This window comes from Conger conger, chromosome 19 (genome assembly GCF_963514075.1).
Source record: "Conger conger chromosome 19, fConCon1.1, whole genome shotgun sequence".
NCBI classification, from domain to species: Eukaryota; Metazoa; Chordata; class Actinopteri; order Anguilliformes; family Congridae; genus Conger; species Conger conger.
In genome coordinates this window covers 18,272,272-18,290,341 of record NC_083778.1, presented here as the reverse complement: position 1 = coordinate 18,290,341, position 18,070 = coordinate 18,272,272, and the positions used below count along the sequence as shown (strand labels likewise).

At 50.1% G+C, this 18,070-nt stretch overlaps 1 protein-coding gene across 2 annotated transcripts in view; it reads right to left on the bottom strand.

Moving 5' to 3' along the window:
• LOC133119032 (protein MON2 homolog) overlaps positions 1-18,070 on the bottom strand; it is a 42,079-nt gene that overhangs the window by 1,274 nt on the left and 22,735 nt on the right. Inside the window, exons 17-34 of one of the 2 annotated variants that reach the window (XM_061229412.1) lie at positions 17,550-17,630; positions 17,367-17,440; positions 17,082-17,172; positions 16,826-16,927; positions 15,251-15,361; positions 14,348-14,523; positions 13,302-13,464; positions 12,448-12,741; positions 11,456-11,654; positions 10,222-10,826; positions 9,349-9,492; positions 8,130-8,147; positions 6,385-6,513; positions 2,680-2,870; positions 2,510-2,570; positions 1,702-1,825; positions 985-1,192; positions 26-108 (exon numbers count right to left, since the gene is read on the bottom strand). In XM_061229412.1, coding sequence (XP_061085396.1) covers positions 26-108; positions 985-1,192; positions 1,702-1,825; positions 2,510-2,570; positions 2,680-2,870; positions 6,385-6,513; positions 8,130-8,147; positions 9,349-9,492; positions 10,222-10,826; positions 11,456-11,654; positions 12,448-12,741; positions 13,302-13,464; positions 14,348-14,523; positions 15,251-15,361; positions 16,826-16,927; positions 17,082-17,172; positions 17,367-17,440; positions 17,550-17,630 — 2,854 coding nt within the window. The remainder of the gene's footprint in view (positions 1-25; positions 109-984; positions 1,193-1,701; positions 1,826-2,509; positions 2,571-2,679; positions 2,871-6,384; positions 6,514-8,129; positions 8,148-9,348; positions 9,493-10,221; positions 10,827-11,455; positions 11,655-12,447; positions 12,742-13,301; positions 13,465-14,347; positions 14,524-15,250; positions 15,362-16,825; positions 16,928-17,081; positions 17,173-17,366; positions 17,441-17,549; positions 17,631-18,070) is intronic. The other variant, XM_061229413.1, reaches the window with a different exon arrangement.

Below are 18,070 nucleotides of genomic sequence, written 5' to 3'. Positions count from 1 at the left end.
GGTGTTTCACGGGGTTTGGACTGACCGTTTTCAGGCTGGGTCTTCCTGAGGGAATCCATTAGAGTGCTGATGGCTTTCAGCACGAAGATGATCTCTGTCACCTGTTGCCTGGTACAAAAAAAACACAAACATTCCCAAACAACTTAACACGCTGATATGTAAATATACGCATAACAACCTGGACAAACTTTTCCCTCACAGGATTTCAGTCTAGGGAAGACCCCAGCAATTGTGCCAGTCCTCCTGCAGTGGGCTGTTTTTAACAACATAAACATCACCCGCAGCATTGCTGGATGATGAAATCACGCATTGCTGCCCCATCCCAAGCAGACCTGAGAACTGCAGAGAAAATGAGTCAGTGAAGTAGCTTTACTGCCATATCCTGATCGATTAAGGGGTCAGTTTCACAGACCCAGCTTAAACTAGACTGAATTAAATAGTGAATGGAGATTTCCCCACACAGAGCCCAATTTAGTCCAGGACTAAGCTGAATCTGTCTCTGTGAAACTGGCCCCAAGTATCATATGCATATTTATTATTTATTCTATTAACCTTTTTTTATACAGGCTAAGTTGACTGAGCACACATGCTCTTTTGCAGCAACGCCCTGTTAATGCCCCCCCCCCAGTTAGCCTAACCCGTATGTCTTTGTACATTGGGAGGAAACCGGAGTACCCAGAGGAAACCCACACAGAGAAGGGGAGAGCATGCCAACTGCACACAGAAAGGCCCAGGCCGGGATTCGAACCCAGAACCTTCTTGCTGTGAGGCGCATGACTGGGACCCGCAAGGTCGGCGGTTCGATCCCCGGGGGTTGTCACAATAAGATCCGCACAAGGCCCTTAACCCTGCATTACTCCAGGGGAGGATTGTCTCCTGCTTAGTCTAATCAACTGTACGTCGCTCTGGGTAAGAGTGTCTGCCAAATGCCATTAATGTAATGCAATGTAACGTAACGTCATGTAATGTAATGGATGGGCTCACCTGGGCAGCGGGCAGCGTCCGCTCAGCCTCTCGTTCTCAGCGTAGCGCAGCAGGACGTCCTGGGACCTCTTCAGCAGCACGGACAGCGCCATGCGGGAGATGTAGCCCTCCTGCGGCGTGGGGGCCTTGTGGCTGAAGGAGAACTGCAGCAGCGTCTCGAAGCACACCTTGGAGAACTCCTCACGCATGCGCACCTCCAGCTCCGCCTCTGCCCAAAACCAGACCCCACCCCCCACGTTAGAGTAGGCCGCTATGGGACACGCACTCAAGCCTGGTTTATACTCCTCGCACAACCCAAATATGACGAAATGACACGTTTTAAATGGAAAAAAGGGTTGTAAGACACTTATTCCCAGAGTCACGCACCTGTAGAATTGTGTTATGTCACAGACAGAGGAAAGCTGATCTACTGTGAAGTGACACTTTTATGATATATCATTTTTATTCCTGCAGTGTGAGCAGTATTCCCTAACAAACCTATACCCACATAGCTACATCTACAAACTATACCGTTCTTGCTGCATAATCTCGAGAAGTTACAACCATTTAATGTGCAGTAAATACATATTTTAAACTTAGATTCAAATCTATACAGCAACAAGGAACATTTCCATAAGTGAATTCAACAAAAGGTAAAGGGGTCACACTTTACAATACAGGTTCATGTTTCCGGTAAAGGCAGTCACAAAATGGCCGCCGTTGGTTTTGACTCCTGACCTGTGAAGGAGGAGGACTGGGAGTGGATGGAGCCTCTGTTGAGCATGGTCATGATCCGGCCCACAAAGTCTTTGGGGATGAAGCTGGCGAACGGCAGGATCTCGCTGCTGATCAGCCGCACCACCTGCAACCGCAGCGCGACAGACGTGAGCCGGCGAGAGACAGACAGCTCAAACACGTGCGGCGACACGCTAGGGGGGACCCCCTCAGTGGAGGAGATGAGGCTCGGCGTGAGGAGATGAGTCTTCAGACCGCGGTGGAAGACGGGCAGTGAGGGAGCAGCTCTTATGGGGAAGGGGAGGTCGTTTCACCGATGAGGAGCTCGGGTGGAGAAGCAAGCCGGCCTGTGGCAGCAGAGTGGAGTGGGCGAGCTGGTGTGCAGGGCAGAATCGTGTCCCGTAGGTAGGGAGGGGCCGTCTTTTTGGCTGGAGTGTAGGAGTCAGAACTTTGAATCTGATCCTGGCAGCAACTTCTAGAGTGACTTGACCACCGCAATGGTGCCCCTAATTTGTGACAAGCGATTACCTCGTGTAACTTGTAGCCTAGTGGTGGCTACGACACATTACTGGGGCCCGGGAGGTTGGTAGTTCAATTGGTGTAGCCATGATAAGATCCGTGCAGCCGTTGGCCACTTGAGCAAGGCCCTTAACCCTGCATTGCTCCAGGGGGGGACTGTCCCCTGCTTTGTCTAATCAACTTTAAGTCACTTTGGACAAAAGCATCAGCTAAAACACTCACCATTATTATTATTATTATTATTATTATTAACACTCATCATTATTATTATTATTATTATTATTATTATTACCTCCACGTCTATGCTTTCGGTATTCTGGAACTCCTGAATGGACAGGTTATCGGGAGGTGCGCTGGGGAAAAAAAACACAGAAAGGCAAACGGGTTCATTCATGAGCAGCACGCAATGAATACAGTACTTGTGCACACACACTGAAAGCGCGTCTCTAAGTGTAGAAATACCTTTTGGGGAACAGGAAGTCCTCGAAGGCGCCGGCCAGCTCTGGCCACATGGCGTCGAACTTCCCGGAGGCGGCGTGTTGCCGGGCGACGGGGAGCCCCACGGAGAGCACCCGCAGCAGGGAGGACACGGCCAGCTTCCACGTGCTCTCCGCCGGGCAGCCGTACTTCAGCCCCAGCGGCACCCGGAGGGCCTGCCAAGACCGGGGAAACACAGGTACTTACTAACCTTCACAGGGACTTACTCACCTTCACAGGGACTTATTAACCTTCACATGGACTTATTCACCTTCACAGGGACTTATTCCTCTTCACAGGGACTTATTAACCTTCACAGGGACTTACTAACCTTCACAGGGACTTATTAACCTTCACATGGACTTATTAACCTTCACATGGACTTATTCACCTTCACAGGGACTTATTAACCTTCACAGGGACTTATTAACCTTCACAGGGACTTATTAACCTTCACAGGGACTTATTCACCTTCACAGGGACTTATTCACCTTCACAGGGACTTATTCACCTTCACAGGGACTTACTAACCTTCACAGGGACTTATTAACCTTCACATGGACTTATTCACCTTCACAGGGACTTATTAACCTTCACAGGGACTTATTAACCTTCACAGGGACTTATTAACCTTCACAGGGACTTATTAACCTTCACAGGGACTTATTCACCTTCACAGGGACTTATTCACCTTCACAGGGACTTATTAACCTTCACAGGGACTTACTAACCTTCACAGGGACTTATTAACCTTCACATGGACTTATTAACCTTCACATGGACTTATTCACCTTCACAGGGACTTATTAACCTTCACAGGGACTTATTAACCTTCACAGGGACTTATTAACCTTCACAGGGACTTATTCACCTTCACAGGGACTTATTCACCTTCACAGGGACTTATTCACCTTCACAGGGACTTACTAACCTTCACAGGGACTTATTAACCTTCACATGGACTTATTCACCTTCACAGGGACTTATTAACCTTCACAGGGACTTATTAACCTTCACAGGGACTTATTAACCTTCACAGGGACTTATTAACCTTCACAGGGACTTATTCACCTTCACAGGGACTTATTCACCTTCACAGGGACTTATTCACCTTCACAGGGACTTATTCACCTTCACAGGGACTTACTAACCTTCACAGGGACTTACTAACCTTCACAGGGACTTACTAACCTTCACAGGGACTTATTAACCTTCACAGGGACTTATTCGCCTTCACAGGGACTTACTAACCTTCACAGGGACTTACTAACCGTCACAGGGACTTACTAACCTTCACAGGGACTTATTAACCTCCACAGGGACTTATTAACCTTCACAGGGACTTACTAACCTTCACAGGGACTTCCTAACCTTCACAGGGACTTACTAACCTTCACAGGGACTTACTAACCTTCACAGGGACTTATTAACCTTCACAGGGACTTACTAACCTTCACAGGGACTTACTAACCTTCACAGGGACTTATTCACCTTCACAGGGACTTATTCACCTTCACAGGGACTTACTAACCTTCACAGGGACATACTAACCTTCACAGGGACTTATTAACCTTCACAGGGACTTACTAACCTTCACAGGGACTTATTTACCTTCACAGGTGCTTATTCACCTTCACAGGGACTTATTCACCTTCACAGGGACTTATTAACCTTCACAGGGACTTATTCACCTTCACAGGGACTTATTAACCTTCACAGGGACTTATTAACCTTCACAGGGACTTATTCACCTTCACAGGGACTTATTCACCTTCACAGGGACTTATTCACCTTCACAGGGACTTATTAACCTTCACAGGGACTTATTAACCTTCACAGGGACTTATTCACCTTCACAGGGACTTATTCACCTTCACAGGGACTTATTCACCTTCACAGGGACTTACTAACCTTCACAGGGACTTACTAACCTTCACAGGGACTTACTAACCTTCACAGGGACTTACTAACCTTCACAGGGACTTATTCACCTTCACAGGGACTTATTAACCTTCACAGGGACTTATTAACCTTCACAGGGACTTATTCACCTTCACAGGGACTTATTCACCTTCACAGGGACTTATTCACCTTCACAGGGACTTACTAACCTTCACAGGGACTTACTAACCTTCACAGGGACTTACTAACCTTCACAGGGACTTATTAACCTTCACAGGGACTTATTCGCCTTCACAGGGACTTACTAACCTTCACAGGGACTTACTAACCTTCACAGGGACTTATTAACCTTCACATCGAGGGTTTGGTGCACAAGGGGCGTTAGTGCCATTTTCAGAATTTTTACAGGCGAGCCAAAACAAATGTTTGGATGAATCAAGGTTGTTCGGATGAGTCTTAAGGTTTTTACCCTTTATTCCAATTTAGTTAAGGACAGCAAACCCATCTAGCCATTAGATTAGGGGTCGGCAACCCTGGTCCTGGAGAGCCGCAGGGTGTGCTGGCTATTGTTGTTACTCAGCACTAAATTGATTGATTAAAGCAGTGGATTGCACAGTTAACTCGCCTCACCTGGTTTCTTGGGTCTGAATCAGTTGCTGGTATTAAGGCGAAAACAAAAACCAGCACACCCTGCGGCTCTCCAGGACCAGGGTTGCTGACCCCTGCACTAGATAGATCTCATCAAGAGCTTTCTTTTGATATACTATACTCATTTTGGCCCAAAATGTCACTTGCACCCCTTGCCAGAGGAAACATGCAACTCCACACAGAAAGGCCCGTGGGCCTTGATTAAAACCCAGGACCTGCTCTGTGAGGACAATGCGGCCCCCACTGCAGCACCGTGCTGCTCACGCACCACAGAAGAAGACAGAGAGCGTCTGAGGCAGTCCGCACAGAAAAGCCCATTTTCATTTTGTATCAGCCGGCATGTGTTCATTCTCTGGGTTTCCCCCATAGGACCGGTGAAGGGATCCAGCCTGGGGCTACAAACCTTCAAAACACAGTCTGCCCTATTGTACTGCATAATGCTTCAACGTTAAGACATAACCATTTCTGACAAATAAACCGAGCCAAAAAAATGAATGTTACAAAATGAAAGTGGGACGACGCCAGAGGTTTCAGGACGTGTCGTCATTCTAACTACGCTGAAAAACAAAGGACTCCCGGCCTGTGCAATCCATTTTAAGTGTCTTCTGAGGCCTGGGGAAAGCTACAACAAACAAGGGCCGGTTGCCTGACAGCAATACTGTGTGGTCAATCCGGCTCCAAGATGACCGCAAAGGCCGTGACATAAACGCAGCCCAAATCCATCTCACTCAGTCCCCACTCCAACGGAAGAAACCAAATCCATATTACTCGTATCTCTGAGGAACTGATGTTCCTGCTGTGAGCGAACACCCCCTGCATGTGAAGAGCACTTGGCGCAGGCCGAGACTCATAACTAATTTACTACCTGTGTGTCACCCTCTGTGACATCACAGCCTTTGTTTTGGAGCGTTCCATGGGGATAGTGGTGGGAGGGAGGGGGTGCTTTTTTTATTGTGTGTCACAATAAAAGACACACAATCCACTTGTAAACGTGTCAGTGTCAGTTTCAGGTCCAATGGTCACGAGGGCAGAACCTCTCTCAGAAGAACTGAATGTGCGTCAGGGCCAGAGCCACGTACAGGATGACGTGCTTTAGCATGTTAGCGGGGTGTCGGGGGTTGTCGGGGGTTGATGCTGCACCTTAATGATGTTCTGGAGAACGCTCTCGGCGATCACAGCCTTGTGGCAGGCCGTCTTCTGGTACAGGTCCACCACCACCTCCAGAGACCGCTCCGCAAACGGCACGTAGTTTAACGCCACCCACTCCGCCTGCAGAGAGAGAGAGGGGGAGAGAGAGAGAGAGAGAGAGGGGGAGAGAGAGAGGGGGAGAGAGGGAGAGAGAGAGAGGGAGGGAGAGAGACAGAGAGAGGGACAGAGAGAGGGAGAGAGACAGAGAGAGGGACAGAGAGCGAGAGGGTGGGAGAGAGAGAGAGGGACAGGGAGAGGGACAGAGAGAGGGAGAGAGACAGAGAGAGGGAGAGGGAGAGAGAGCGAGAGGGTGGGAGAGAGAGGGGGGAGAGGGACAGAGAGAGGGAGAGAGACAGAGAGAGAGGGAGAAGGAGAGGGAGAGAAGGAGAGTGGGAGAGAGAGAGAGAGGAAGAGAGAGAAAGCAACCGTGGTGTATTTACATGATGGGACCGGTAGGTCAATGCAAAACATTACATATAGCCAGTGACAATCACGTTTAATCATTGTGAAACTAAAAGCACTACTGCAGCTCATTTTGTGTAAAGGTGGAGCGCAAGAACGTGAAAAAATGGGCTCGCAAATTAATGCCAAATAACAAAGCCCCCGAACCGAACAGCATGCATCATTGGCAGGGGGTTCACCATTAAACACGAGGAGAAATCAAGAGGGGGAATCACGGTGTCGAGTCAAGGAAACACACCACAAAGGAAGAGTCAACAGCTCAGATAGTGATACTCTATTAGCAGAGCTCTGGGGTTTGGGTGACAATATTTACAGCCTGTGATGCAGTCCTCCGGCCACACGAGGCCAGTAGAGCCTCCTCATGGAGCCATCTTTTGAGCAATAGCTACTGCACTGGGCCATCTTAGTCACGTCAATGAAAAATATAGCGATTTCTCATGTTAATTCCCAGTGTACCATCATAAGCAAATAATACAATTACCAGTAAAAAATATATCGACTGCAAATTTTTTTTGCAATTGGCGAAATAAAATGAAAAGGTTTTCTTTAATGCTCCAGTGCGAGAAACCAGACTGAGGTCAAATACGTAATTGCTTTGGATTCAAATACTTTTCGACACTTCACTGAGCTCGTTTGGTGCACTGAAACCCATGAAATACTCTCAGACAGTGAGTGCAAACCCCGCTTGCTCGTCCTCTGGGTCAGATCAATCGGGCACAGAAAAGTAAATTGAATCCAAAAACGATCAAGTATTTGACCCAAGTCTGCGGGGAAGAGGAGGAAGAGGTGAGGGAAACACTCAGTGTCAGTGTTATCATTTAAGAGTGGATTACACTGTCAGTGTTATCATTCAGAGTCAGTGTTATCATTTAAGAGTGGATTACACTGTCAGTGCTATCATTCAGAGTCAGTGTTATCATTTAAGAGTGGATTACACTGTCAGTGTTATCATTCAGAGTCAGTGTTATCGTTTAAGAGTGGATTACAGAATCAGTGTTATCATTTAAGAGTGGATTACACTGTCAGTGCTATCATTCAGTGTCAGTGTTATCATTTAAGAGTGGATTACACTGTCAGTGCTATCATTCAGTGTCAGTGTTATCATTTAAGAGTGGATTACACTGTCAGTGTTATCATTCAGAGTCAGTGTTATAATTTAAGAGTGGATTACACTGTCAGTGTTATCATTTAAGAGTGGATTCAACCAAGACAGGCTGAAGGGGGAGCCAACTCACCGGTGCAAATAGTTGGATCTAAAGTCGATCCAACGTGCGATACAGAGAAACAGAATGAGAGAAGACGGTACAAATGTTAACATACACCCGCGTTATCCCGGAAGAGGGAGCTAAAAACTCGAGGCCTGACTGACTTGGCCTACAGCAGGGAGCATGGCGTTGTCCATATGTGCGCAAGCTGACATTATCATATTCATGTGGCTGAATGTAATATAACCAGGGTGGGGGGGGGGGGGGGGGGATCTGAGATCAGCCTGTTAATGAAAGTGCAGTGGAGGGGCTGTTAGGCCAGTGAGAATGAGGTCACTGCATTTATCTTCAGCGTATGAGTTACGAGGCTCGTGAAACCGGATTACGTCACCCCACACTTGATGCCTCGGTACTGAAGGTCCACCCTTCAACTACAATGAACTGACAAAGCAGCCCCCACCTATGTAATGCGTTGTTCCTGTCCAAATTTCTCAGCTGTGTCCCAGTCCACAAACAGCAGACCCCGGGCAGTGTCCCAGCTGGGAGGTCATTTTGTTTTCTGCTCTTTGTGGACTGCCCAGGCTCTGTGTGTGTGTGTGTGTGTGTGTGTGTGTGTGTGTGTGTGTGTGGGGCGGGATGGTGCTAAAGGTCACACTAAAACCAATTCATAACAAACTGCCATTACAAGGGCTGTGTGAAAACCCTGCTGTAAAATCCAGCTATACCAGATAGACTAGCTTGAAAAGCTGGTCATAAGCTGGTCTAGGTGGTTATGAGCTGGTCAACCAGCATGGTCAAGCTGGTCATGAAGCTGGTCTAGCTGGATATGAGCTGGTCGACCAGCTAGTGCTGGTAGCCGGTCAACCAGCAGTTTCAAAACTGGTGGTCAGACCATGTCAAGCTGGGAGCTGGTCTGAACTGGTCAACAAGCTACCAGCTGTTTCAAAACCGAACTCGAGCTGTTCTTTTCAACAGGGAAGATCGAGAATGCAGTCTACTGTATGGAAAGTCCACGGGTGACAGAGGAAAAGGCACATTTCTTAAGCAGTGTGAATGGGACAATGTTTATGGACACAGACTCACCAAAAGACAGGGACAGCAGAAGACAGAATGAGTTGTAGTTGTCGTTGTAGTAGTAGTTCACTCAATACAGATTCAAGCCCAATAAGAGCATCAGTCCAGTGACAAACCCCAGGGTGACACAGACAGACGTTGACAAACCCCGGGCTGACGGAAAGGGGTATCTCACCTGGCTGTACTTGGCATTGGTGACGTGTTTGGTCTCCACCTTCCCGAACTGCGGGGGCTTGCAGGAGAACTCCACGAACAGAAGCAGCTGGTCGAAGATGGCGGGGTACATGACCTGCATGTTTTCCGGGCCCACGCATATAGCCTGCGCCGGGTACGACAACATACGGCACACACCCTTACTTTTAAAATGATATCAATTATATTCACAAACTGAACTACAGCCGATTCTTCAGGGTGAGACCCGCTAGCAGAACAAGGGGGCATAAATGAAAATTGGATCAATTCCGCACAGATATTAGCGAGTATTTTTACGCACAGAGGGTGGTCACTGTGTGGAATAGCTTGCCAGGACATATAGTGGAGGCAGAAACACTGGGGGTTTTTCAAGACCAGGCTTGATACAGCGCTAGATACGGTTTAGCTGTTTATCTACGTTATGTTACCGCTGATGATGCAAACTCTGGAATTCTGAAATAGGTTTACAAACACTAAAAACTGTGACATCTGTGACAAGGCAAATTAATCAATTTTTTTTTACAAAAAGGAGGAACAACCATTGTTCACATATGCCACATCAAGACAAACTACATCTAAAAACTGTCTCTCACAGCCAAGACTGGGTTTTCTTACATAGAATCACTCCCTACTCCCCAAAAAAAAAAGGACTTATGATGACGACTATATGTTATATATGTGTATTTTCCGAGTTCTGGATGTGATGCTTTGACTTGTGGTAGAACCAATGCACTTGTAAATCGCTTTGGATTAAAAGCGTCTGCCAAATGACAAAAATGTAAATGTAAATGTAAGGTAAACCCAAGACGACCGCACACTGCAATACCCCTCCCAGCCAGCAGAGGTCCCCCCTCACCTTCTGCAGCACGTCCAGGGCGGTGAGCACGGCCTCCTGCAGGCTGGTGAGCACGGCCTCGGTGTAGGAGGGCAGGATGAAGGGCGAGGCGTCGGAGCTGATGGGCACGGACACCGCCCCCTGCAGGATGGCGCCCAGCTTGCGCAGGTCGTCCATGCTGAAGCTGGGCTTGACGTGCTGGTAGAGCGCCGGGAAGATCTGCACCAGCGCCGACAGGAAGGGCTGGCTGGGCAGGAAGGCGGGCCCGTCGCCCGGCGCCGGCGGCCGGGTGCAGCTGGTCCCGGTCCGGTACCACGTGTTCCACGCCGCCCACCACAGCGCCGAGTCCTCCAGCTCGTCCGCGGGCGGCGCCGGCTCCGCCCCCTCGTAGCGGCCCGGCGAATCGGAGCGCGGCGGCGGCCGGCACACCTGCCCCGGGTCGTCCAGCGGGGGCACGCCCAGCGAGGCCAGGCCGTCGGGGGAGCGCTCGGCCTCCCGGGCCGGCGTGACGATCTGCAGGATCTCCTGGAAGCTCTTGAGCGCCGCCAGGGACACCTCGTTGTTCTTGCTGAGCGCCGCCGACTGGATGTGGTCCAGGAGGACCTCCCAGGCCTTGAAGAAATCCCCTGTGAGCAGGGACAACAGAAGAAGAACTCTGATACTGACTCACACTGGTAAGGCTGCGTGCTTGTACCTTGAATCATCTGCTGACAATTAGCACCTTTATGTAGTGGTTTACTGTTGGTCGAAATGGGGCTGAGTTTCGACTGGAGTCAGGGTGTGGGTGGGAAGATTAGGCATAAAACAAAGCCGTTTCCCTTGGCAACTTTGAATACAAAAGCAACACAATGCCGATTTATCATTTCCCAAAGGCAATTGACCTGCAAAATTAACTCTCTCATTTATAGAATAGCCCTACTTCAAGGCTTAAAGCCTGTAGCCTCATGGTTAAGGTGCTTGACTGGGACCCAGAAGGCTGGTGGTTCAAGCCCCAGTGTAACCACTGATAAGATGAGAGCAGCTGATGGGCCCTTGAGTTAGGCCCTTAACCCCACATTGCCCCAGCAGGGATTGGCCTTTGCTCTGTCAAATCAACCCCTAAGTCGCTTTGGATAAAAGCATCAGCTAAATAACTGCAATGTAAAAGAAATGTACATGTAAATTCTCTGTCGGTTATTCTCGTACTGAAACCGGTCTTAACCGGTCTGATCCTCTGCATCTTTGCGCCGATTGGCCCGCGGGCGGCTCCACCCACCGAGTGACTGCAGCAGGTATCTGCGGGTGTTGAAGATCCGGGCCACGCCCGCCAGCGTGAGGACCCAGGTCTCCGCCCACTGCTTCTCGGCCGTGTCGCGCGAGTGGTGGATCAGGATGTTCCCGCCGCCCGACTCGATCTTCTCCTTATCCGCCGTGCTGGAGGAGTCCCTCACGCAGCCCAGCAGGTGGAACAGCACCTGGAACAGGTACACACTCACATGACTCACTGAGCTGCACCTGGAACAGGTACACACACATACGACTCCCTCAGCTACACCTGGAACAGGTACACACACACATACGACTCCCTCAGCTACACCTGGAACAGGTACACACACACATACGACTCACTCAGCTGCACCTGGAACAGGTACACACACACATACGACTCCCTCAGCTACACCTGGAACAGGTACACACACACATACGACTCCCTCAGCTACACCTGGAACAGGTACACACACACATACGACTCACTCAGCTGCACCTGGAACAGGTACACACACACATACGACTCCCTCAGCTACACCTGGAACAGGTACACACACACATACGACTCACTCAGCTGCACCTGGAACAGGTACACACACACACACACACACACACACACACACAACTCGCTCAGTCAGAGATGACTCATGGTCCCGATCAGAAATTCACAGTCCTCGTGGGCCAAGAGCAGCTGGTTTTCCACCCTCCCTTTACCTGGGAGTCAGGTGTGTTCACCCTCCCTTTACCTGGGAGTCAGGTGTGTCCACCCTCCCTTTACCTGGGAGTCAGGTGTGTTCACCCTCCCTTTACCTGGCAGTCAGGTGTGTTCACCCTCCCTTTACCTGGGAGTCAGTTGTAAAGACAGTCTAGCCTATCAGTAGCCAGGGCCGGATTTGGATTTCGAGGACCTGGGAGTCAAGTGTGAAGCCACACCAATAACCCGGGAGAACAGAAAGCCCGGGCCGGAGTCGGATCCGGGGGCCGGGCCGCGGCGCCCACCTTCCAGACGACGGTGTGCCAGGTGGCGGGCTGCAGCAGGGTGCCGTGGGCGCTGATGGTGGAGAAGAGGGTCTGGCCGGCGCTCTTGCGCACGGCGGGCCGCACGTCCACGCACAGCTCGCCCAGCTTGGCGTACAGACACAGCCACAGGCAGTCGAAGGGCGGGGCCGGGTGGAAGGGCCGGTGCAGGGCCACGCCCTTCTCCCGCGCCTGCTTCTCCAGCGCCGCCTCCTCCCTGTTCAGCTCCTGCTCGATGGTATCGCCCCGCTGGTAGAAGTAGTCCGAGATGTTCCACTGCAGGGGGAACGGGGTGGGGGAGGGGGGGGGAGGGGTCAGAAGAGCAAAATCAGTGACTCATTTCTCACACAGAGTGAGAGTACATTTTTTGTTCTTCAAGGGTCAAATTTCCCAAATGTACCCTGTACCCAGTAATGTTCTCTTTGGGTACAAATGAGTACATGTCGTCCAAGCAAAATAGGTACAAATGAATTATATATTGCTGGTTAAGGGTACAATTATATGTACTTAAAGGGTACCGCCCCAGCGACAAGCATGTGTTCCTTTTCAGGCAGTTTTCGTACCTTTACTTCTGAGTGATCGTGCTAATGTACGATAGTTCAACGTTCAACAGGGCAGTTGACAAATTGCACATTTGCATATTTTGCACTTGCAATCTCTTTCTTCCCGATGGAATTACTACAGTCCTGTCCCTGATATTTTCTTTGCTTTGTCAGCCGCTCTTGTAAGACCTTCTGCTAAACAGCAGTAGAGTAAACCGAAGTAAAGTTGAGTGAAGTGCACGTGTTAGCTGGCTGGGCTTGTTGCAGTAGAAGAAGAGAGAAAGGCCCTTTTACCAGAAGGCCGATGGAGGTCAGGCTGATGTTGAGCTCCTGGTTCTGCAGTCCGAAGCTGCCGGCCACGTCCACCACGATCTGCAGGCACGTGCAGGGCATTGTGGGAAGGAAATCCGTCACCACCAGCTGCAGGCACTGGAAGGCTGTGCGGATCAGGGACTCCCTGGGGGGACAGAGAGAGAAACGGGCCTCTGAGATTCAGCTCTTTTGCACCAGTTTCGGTTGCTTTGGTGCCAGTCGGACACAAACAGACTGAGTGAGTGTTTTTCCCTTGTAGTGTCATGTAGTAAAATGGTTTTAAGAGAGAAGAGGCTGTTCTCATTTCCCTTTCAAAGGAGGATCAGCTGAGAAATAACTCGGGAGATATGTGATGGAGGCGAAGCAAGTAATCTGCAACTGAAACCAAACAAAAACACCTTCCGTGCCCTCACATTTATAAAATAAATAATAATTCTGTTATTTAGCCGATGCTTTTATCCAAATCGACTTACAGTTGATTAGACTAAGCATGGGACAATCCCCCCTGGAGCAATGCCGGGTTAAGGGCTTTGCTTAAGCGCCCCAACAGCTGTGCGAATCTTATCGGTTGAACCACCAACCTTCCGGGTCCCAGTCATGTACCTTAGCCGCTACGCTACAGGCTACCCCCATTTTATCTTAAGGTCTTACCAGCAACACTGCGTTTCTGGTAAGGTAATACAGGTACTGAACTGAAGGAGCTGATGGAAACTCACAGAGGCCCTCTACAGGCAGCTGACGGTAATGCGTCCTGTAGTGCAGTGGTTAAGGTAAATGACTGGGGACACACAAGGTCGGTGGTTCTAATTCTGGCGTAGCCACAATAAGATCTGCACAGCCGTTGGGCCCTTGAGCAAGGCCCTTAACCCTGCGTTGCTCCAGGGGAGGATTGTCTCCTGCTTAGTCTAATCAACTGTGCGTCGCTCTGAATAAGAGCGTCTGCCAAAATGCCAATAATGTAATGTAATGTAATGCGCTGGGGGCTCCCTCAGCGCCCCCTGCCGGTGCCGTGCGGTACTGCGGCTCACCCCTGGTCGTTGCGGATGGCTCCAATGACGCCCAGCACCAGGGGCCAGCCGGGCCCCAGCCTGTCCCCCTGGCTCTGCAGGATCTGCAGCACGCTCTCCAGCTGCTTCTGCCGGATGTCCGGGTGCAGGATGTTAGAGAGCTCCTTCAGCGGGTTCAGCAGCAACAGCTGCAGCCTCTGAGAGACGGAGGGAGGGAGGGAGGGAGGAGGGAGGGGGAGAGAGGGAGGGAGGGGGAGAGAGAGAAGATTTAGAGCAGAGTAGCACCATGGGAGAGAAAGAGGTACAGTGGGAAAGAAAGAAAGAGAGAGAGAGGAGAGAGAGGGAGGGAGAGAGAGAGATAGAGAAAGAAAATAAAGCAGAGTGGCACCATGGGAGAGAGAGAGAGAGAGAGAGAGAGAGAGAGACAGAGAGGAGAGAGGGAGGGAGAGAGAGAGAGAGAGATAGAGAAAGAAAATAAAGCAGAGTGGCACCATGGGAGAGAGAGAGAGAGAGAGAGAGAGAGAGACAGAGAGGAGAGAGGGAGGGAGAGAGAGAGAGAGAGAGAGAGAATAGAGCAGAGTAGCACCATGGGAGAGAGAGAGAGAGAGAGAGGAGAGAGGGAGGGAGAGAGAGGAGAGTAGCACCATGGGAGAGAGAGAGAGAGAGAGAGAGAGAGGGGGGAGAGAGGGAGGGAGAGAGAGAGGAGAGTAGCACCATGGGAGAGAGCGAGAGAGAGGTAACAGAGGGAGGGAGAGAGAAAGAGTGTTCTTGGACCGTTTTTTATTATGCTTTGGAAATATGTATTTTGTAGTATGTCCTGCCAATAAAGCATATGAATTGGAAACATTTTTGTGAATTGAATCGAGAGAGAGGGGGAGAGAGTGAGAGAGAGGAGGTAGAGTGTCAGTGTGAGGGACAGGTTACCGGGTTGTGGGACAGCGGGGGGTCGTGTTTAAACGCCAGGCCTGCTTTGATCAGCGTGGTCACCGCCTCTGCCCCCCACTCCCTCATCCGAGCGTTGGGGTGCTGACAGACCTGTGGGTCACCACACACACCGGTCCTCACAAACACAGCCACCAATCACAGCTCCTTACACAGCCACCAATCACAGCTCCTTACACAGCCACCAATCACAGCTCCTTACACAGCCACCAATCACAGCTCCTTACACAGCCACCAATCACAGCTCCTTACACAGCCCCCAATCACAGCCACCAATCACAGCTCCCAATCACAGGTCCTTACACAGCCACCAATCACAACTCCTTACACAGCTACACAAGGCCTGCTGACAAAAACTGCTGGTGGCTGGTTAACCAGTTTAGACCAGCTCCATACGTAACATGGTTTGACCAGCTCAAGCCAGGTCAACCAGCTACCAGCTGTTTCAAGACCAGTTCAGACCAACTCCATACTCAACATGGTTTGACCAGCTCAAGCTAGGTTTTGACCAGTTCAGACCAGCTCCATGCTCGACATGGTTTGACCAGCTCAAGCTATGTTTTGAAACAGCTGGTAGCTGGTTGACCAGTTCAGACCAGCTCCACAGTCAAAAAGGTGTGACCAGCTCAAGCTAGGCTTTGAAACAGCTGGTAGCTAATAATTTCAAGCTGGTCGTAGCTGGATTTTACACCAGGGCTGACGGTGAAGCTGGCCCACAGCAATCACACAGGAGGACTGAGCTGTGCTCCTGATTGAGAAAGGACAAAAACACAAAATAAATTTCACAGAAGAAGGAGGGGGAGGGGCAGGTTTTTTGTGATGGGGGGAACGTTTGGGAGGAAGTTTTTCCGTGCTTACCTTCTGCAACAGACACGGGAGCAAGAGAGAGAGAGAGAGACAGAGGGACAAACTTCAAGAAGAAGAACGCATCATACACACACACACACACACACACACACACACACACACACACACACACACACACACACACACACACACACCCAGCGTGCATCACACACACTCACACACACACACACACACACACACACACACACACCCAGCGTGCATCACACACACAGTGTTGACGGCTGAAACCACCTCCACAGGAGAGGACAGGAGTAACTGACAGCAGAGGAGAATGACCATAATGCGCAACAGTATCCACCACATAAGAGCAACATAACTCCTTCATAAGCACAACATAACACATTCATAAGCATATTGAAAAATATCAAGTGAAATGACACAATGTATGTCATCAATGTTGCCATAACGCACCACAAGCCTATTTGAGGTTATTGACATAAGCACTTATGAATGCTTATGTGGTGCTTATGAAGGTGCTACATAGTGCTTATGAATGAGTTATATAGCTGTTCTGTAGGACCTGTCAAAGAAAGTGTTGCCAATAACATTTAACATAGCTGGTTAGAGCAGGTCCCTATAATGCATTTGTGCATTTAAAGCTATTAACTGTAAATACACCCCAAAATTCATCATGCGGTTGGTGGTGAGACCGTAATGCAACCACCCCAGACTGAAAGAAAAAGCACTTACCTCAAGCAAGTGACCCGTCAACGGCCTCCACAGAATCTCGATGCGGTCCATGTTGACCAGACCGGTCTCGAGAAGCTTAGCGACCGCAAACAGAGAGGGCTCCTGTTCCAAAAACGGACCACAGAAAAAAGTACAAGGGAATCAGAAACCCTTCTAGCCCTTCTAATGGATGTGTGCTGAGCGTTCTGGCACAAAATGGCTGCCACATGACTGCAACCTTAGTTTACACAGAACGTTCTAGAGAGAGAGAGAATACCTTATTATTCCCATAGGCCATCTCCATGGCTTCCATCGACAGGTGGCAGAGAGCGTTGATCAGGTGATGCAAGGACACATCATCCAGGTACCTGCAGAGACAACACACACACACACACACACACACACACACACACACACACACACACACACACACACAAGGGGACACAATTATATGACACCAATTGCCAGACCTGTTCCCTACACAGACACACACCCACAGACACACACCCACACACACACACACACCCACACACACACACACACACACACACACGGTTCTTACTGGGAGCTCTCGAACAGCCTGGAGAGGATGTTGGAGATGACGGGCAGGTCGGTCATCACCGCTGTGGTCAGCACCTGCAGACGAGGGCCAGAGCGAGCGAGCGTGAGTTCAGAGGTCAGAGGTCAGAGGTCGCGGGTCGTGACGTGACCAGTGACAGGGCAGAGGGGCGTGCGGGAGACTCACCGTGCTGGGCCCCTCCGCCGCCCGGCCCGGCTTCAGAGCCCCACCCGTCCCCGGCTTCAGCCCCAAAATCCACACCAGGTGCTGCAGGAACACACGGAGAGAGACAGGGAGTCCCACAGAATACCTCCCTCCTCTCTATTCAACCAATGTTCACGAGCGCATCTTGTATTTGTAGGCACAGGCCGCCCCTTAAGGTAAATGACTGGGACCCGCAAGGTCGGTGGTTCTAATCCCGGGTGTAGCCGCAATAAGATCCGCACAGCCGTTGGGCCCTTGAGCAAGGCCCTTAACCCTGCATTGCTCCAGGGGAGGATTGTCTCCTGCTTAGTCTAATCAACTGTACGTCACCCTGGATAAGAGCGTCTGCCAAATGCCAATAATGTAATGTAATGTAAAGAATCTGGAATTAGCTGGCGGGAGAGCATCTTGAATCTGCTGGCATTCGCGCATCTTGAATTTGTTGGCACTAGAGCATCTTGAATTTGCACTAGAACATCTTGAATTTGCACTAGAGCATCTTG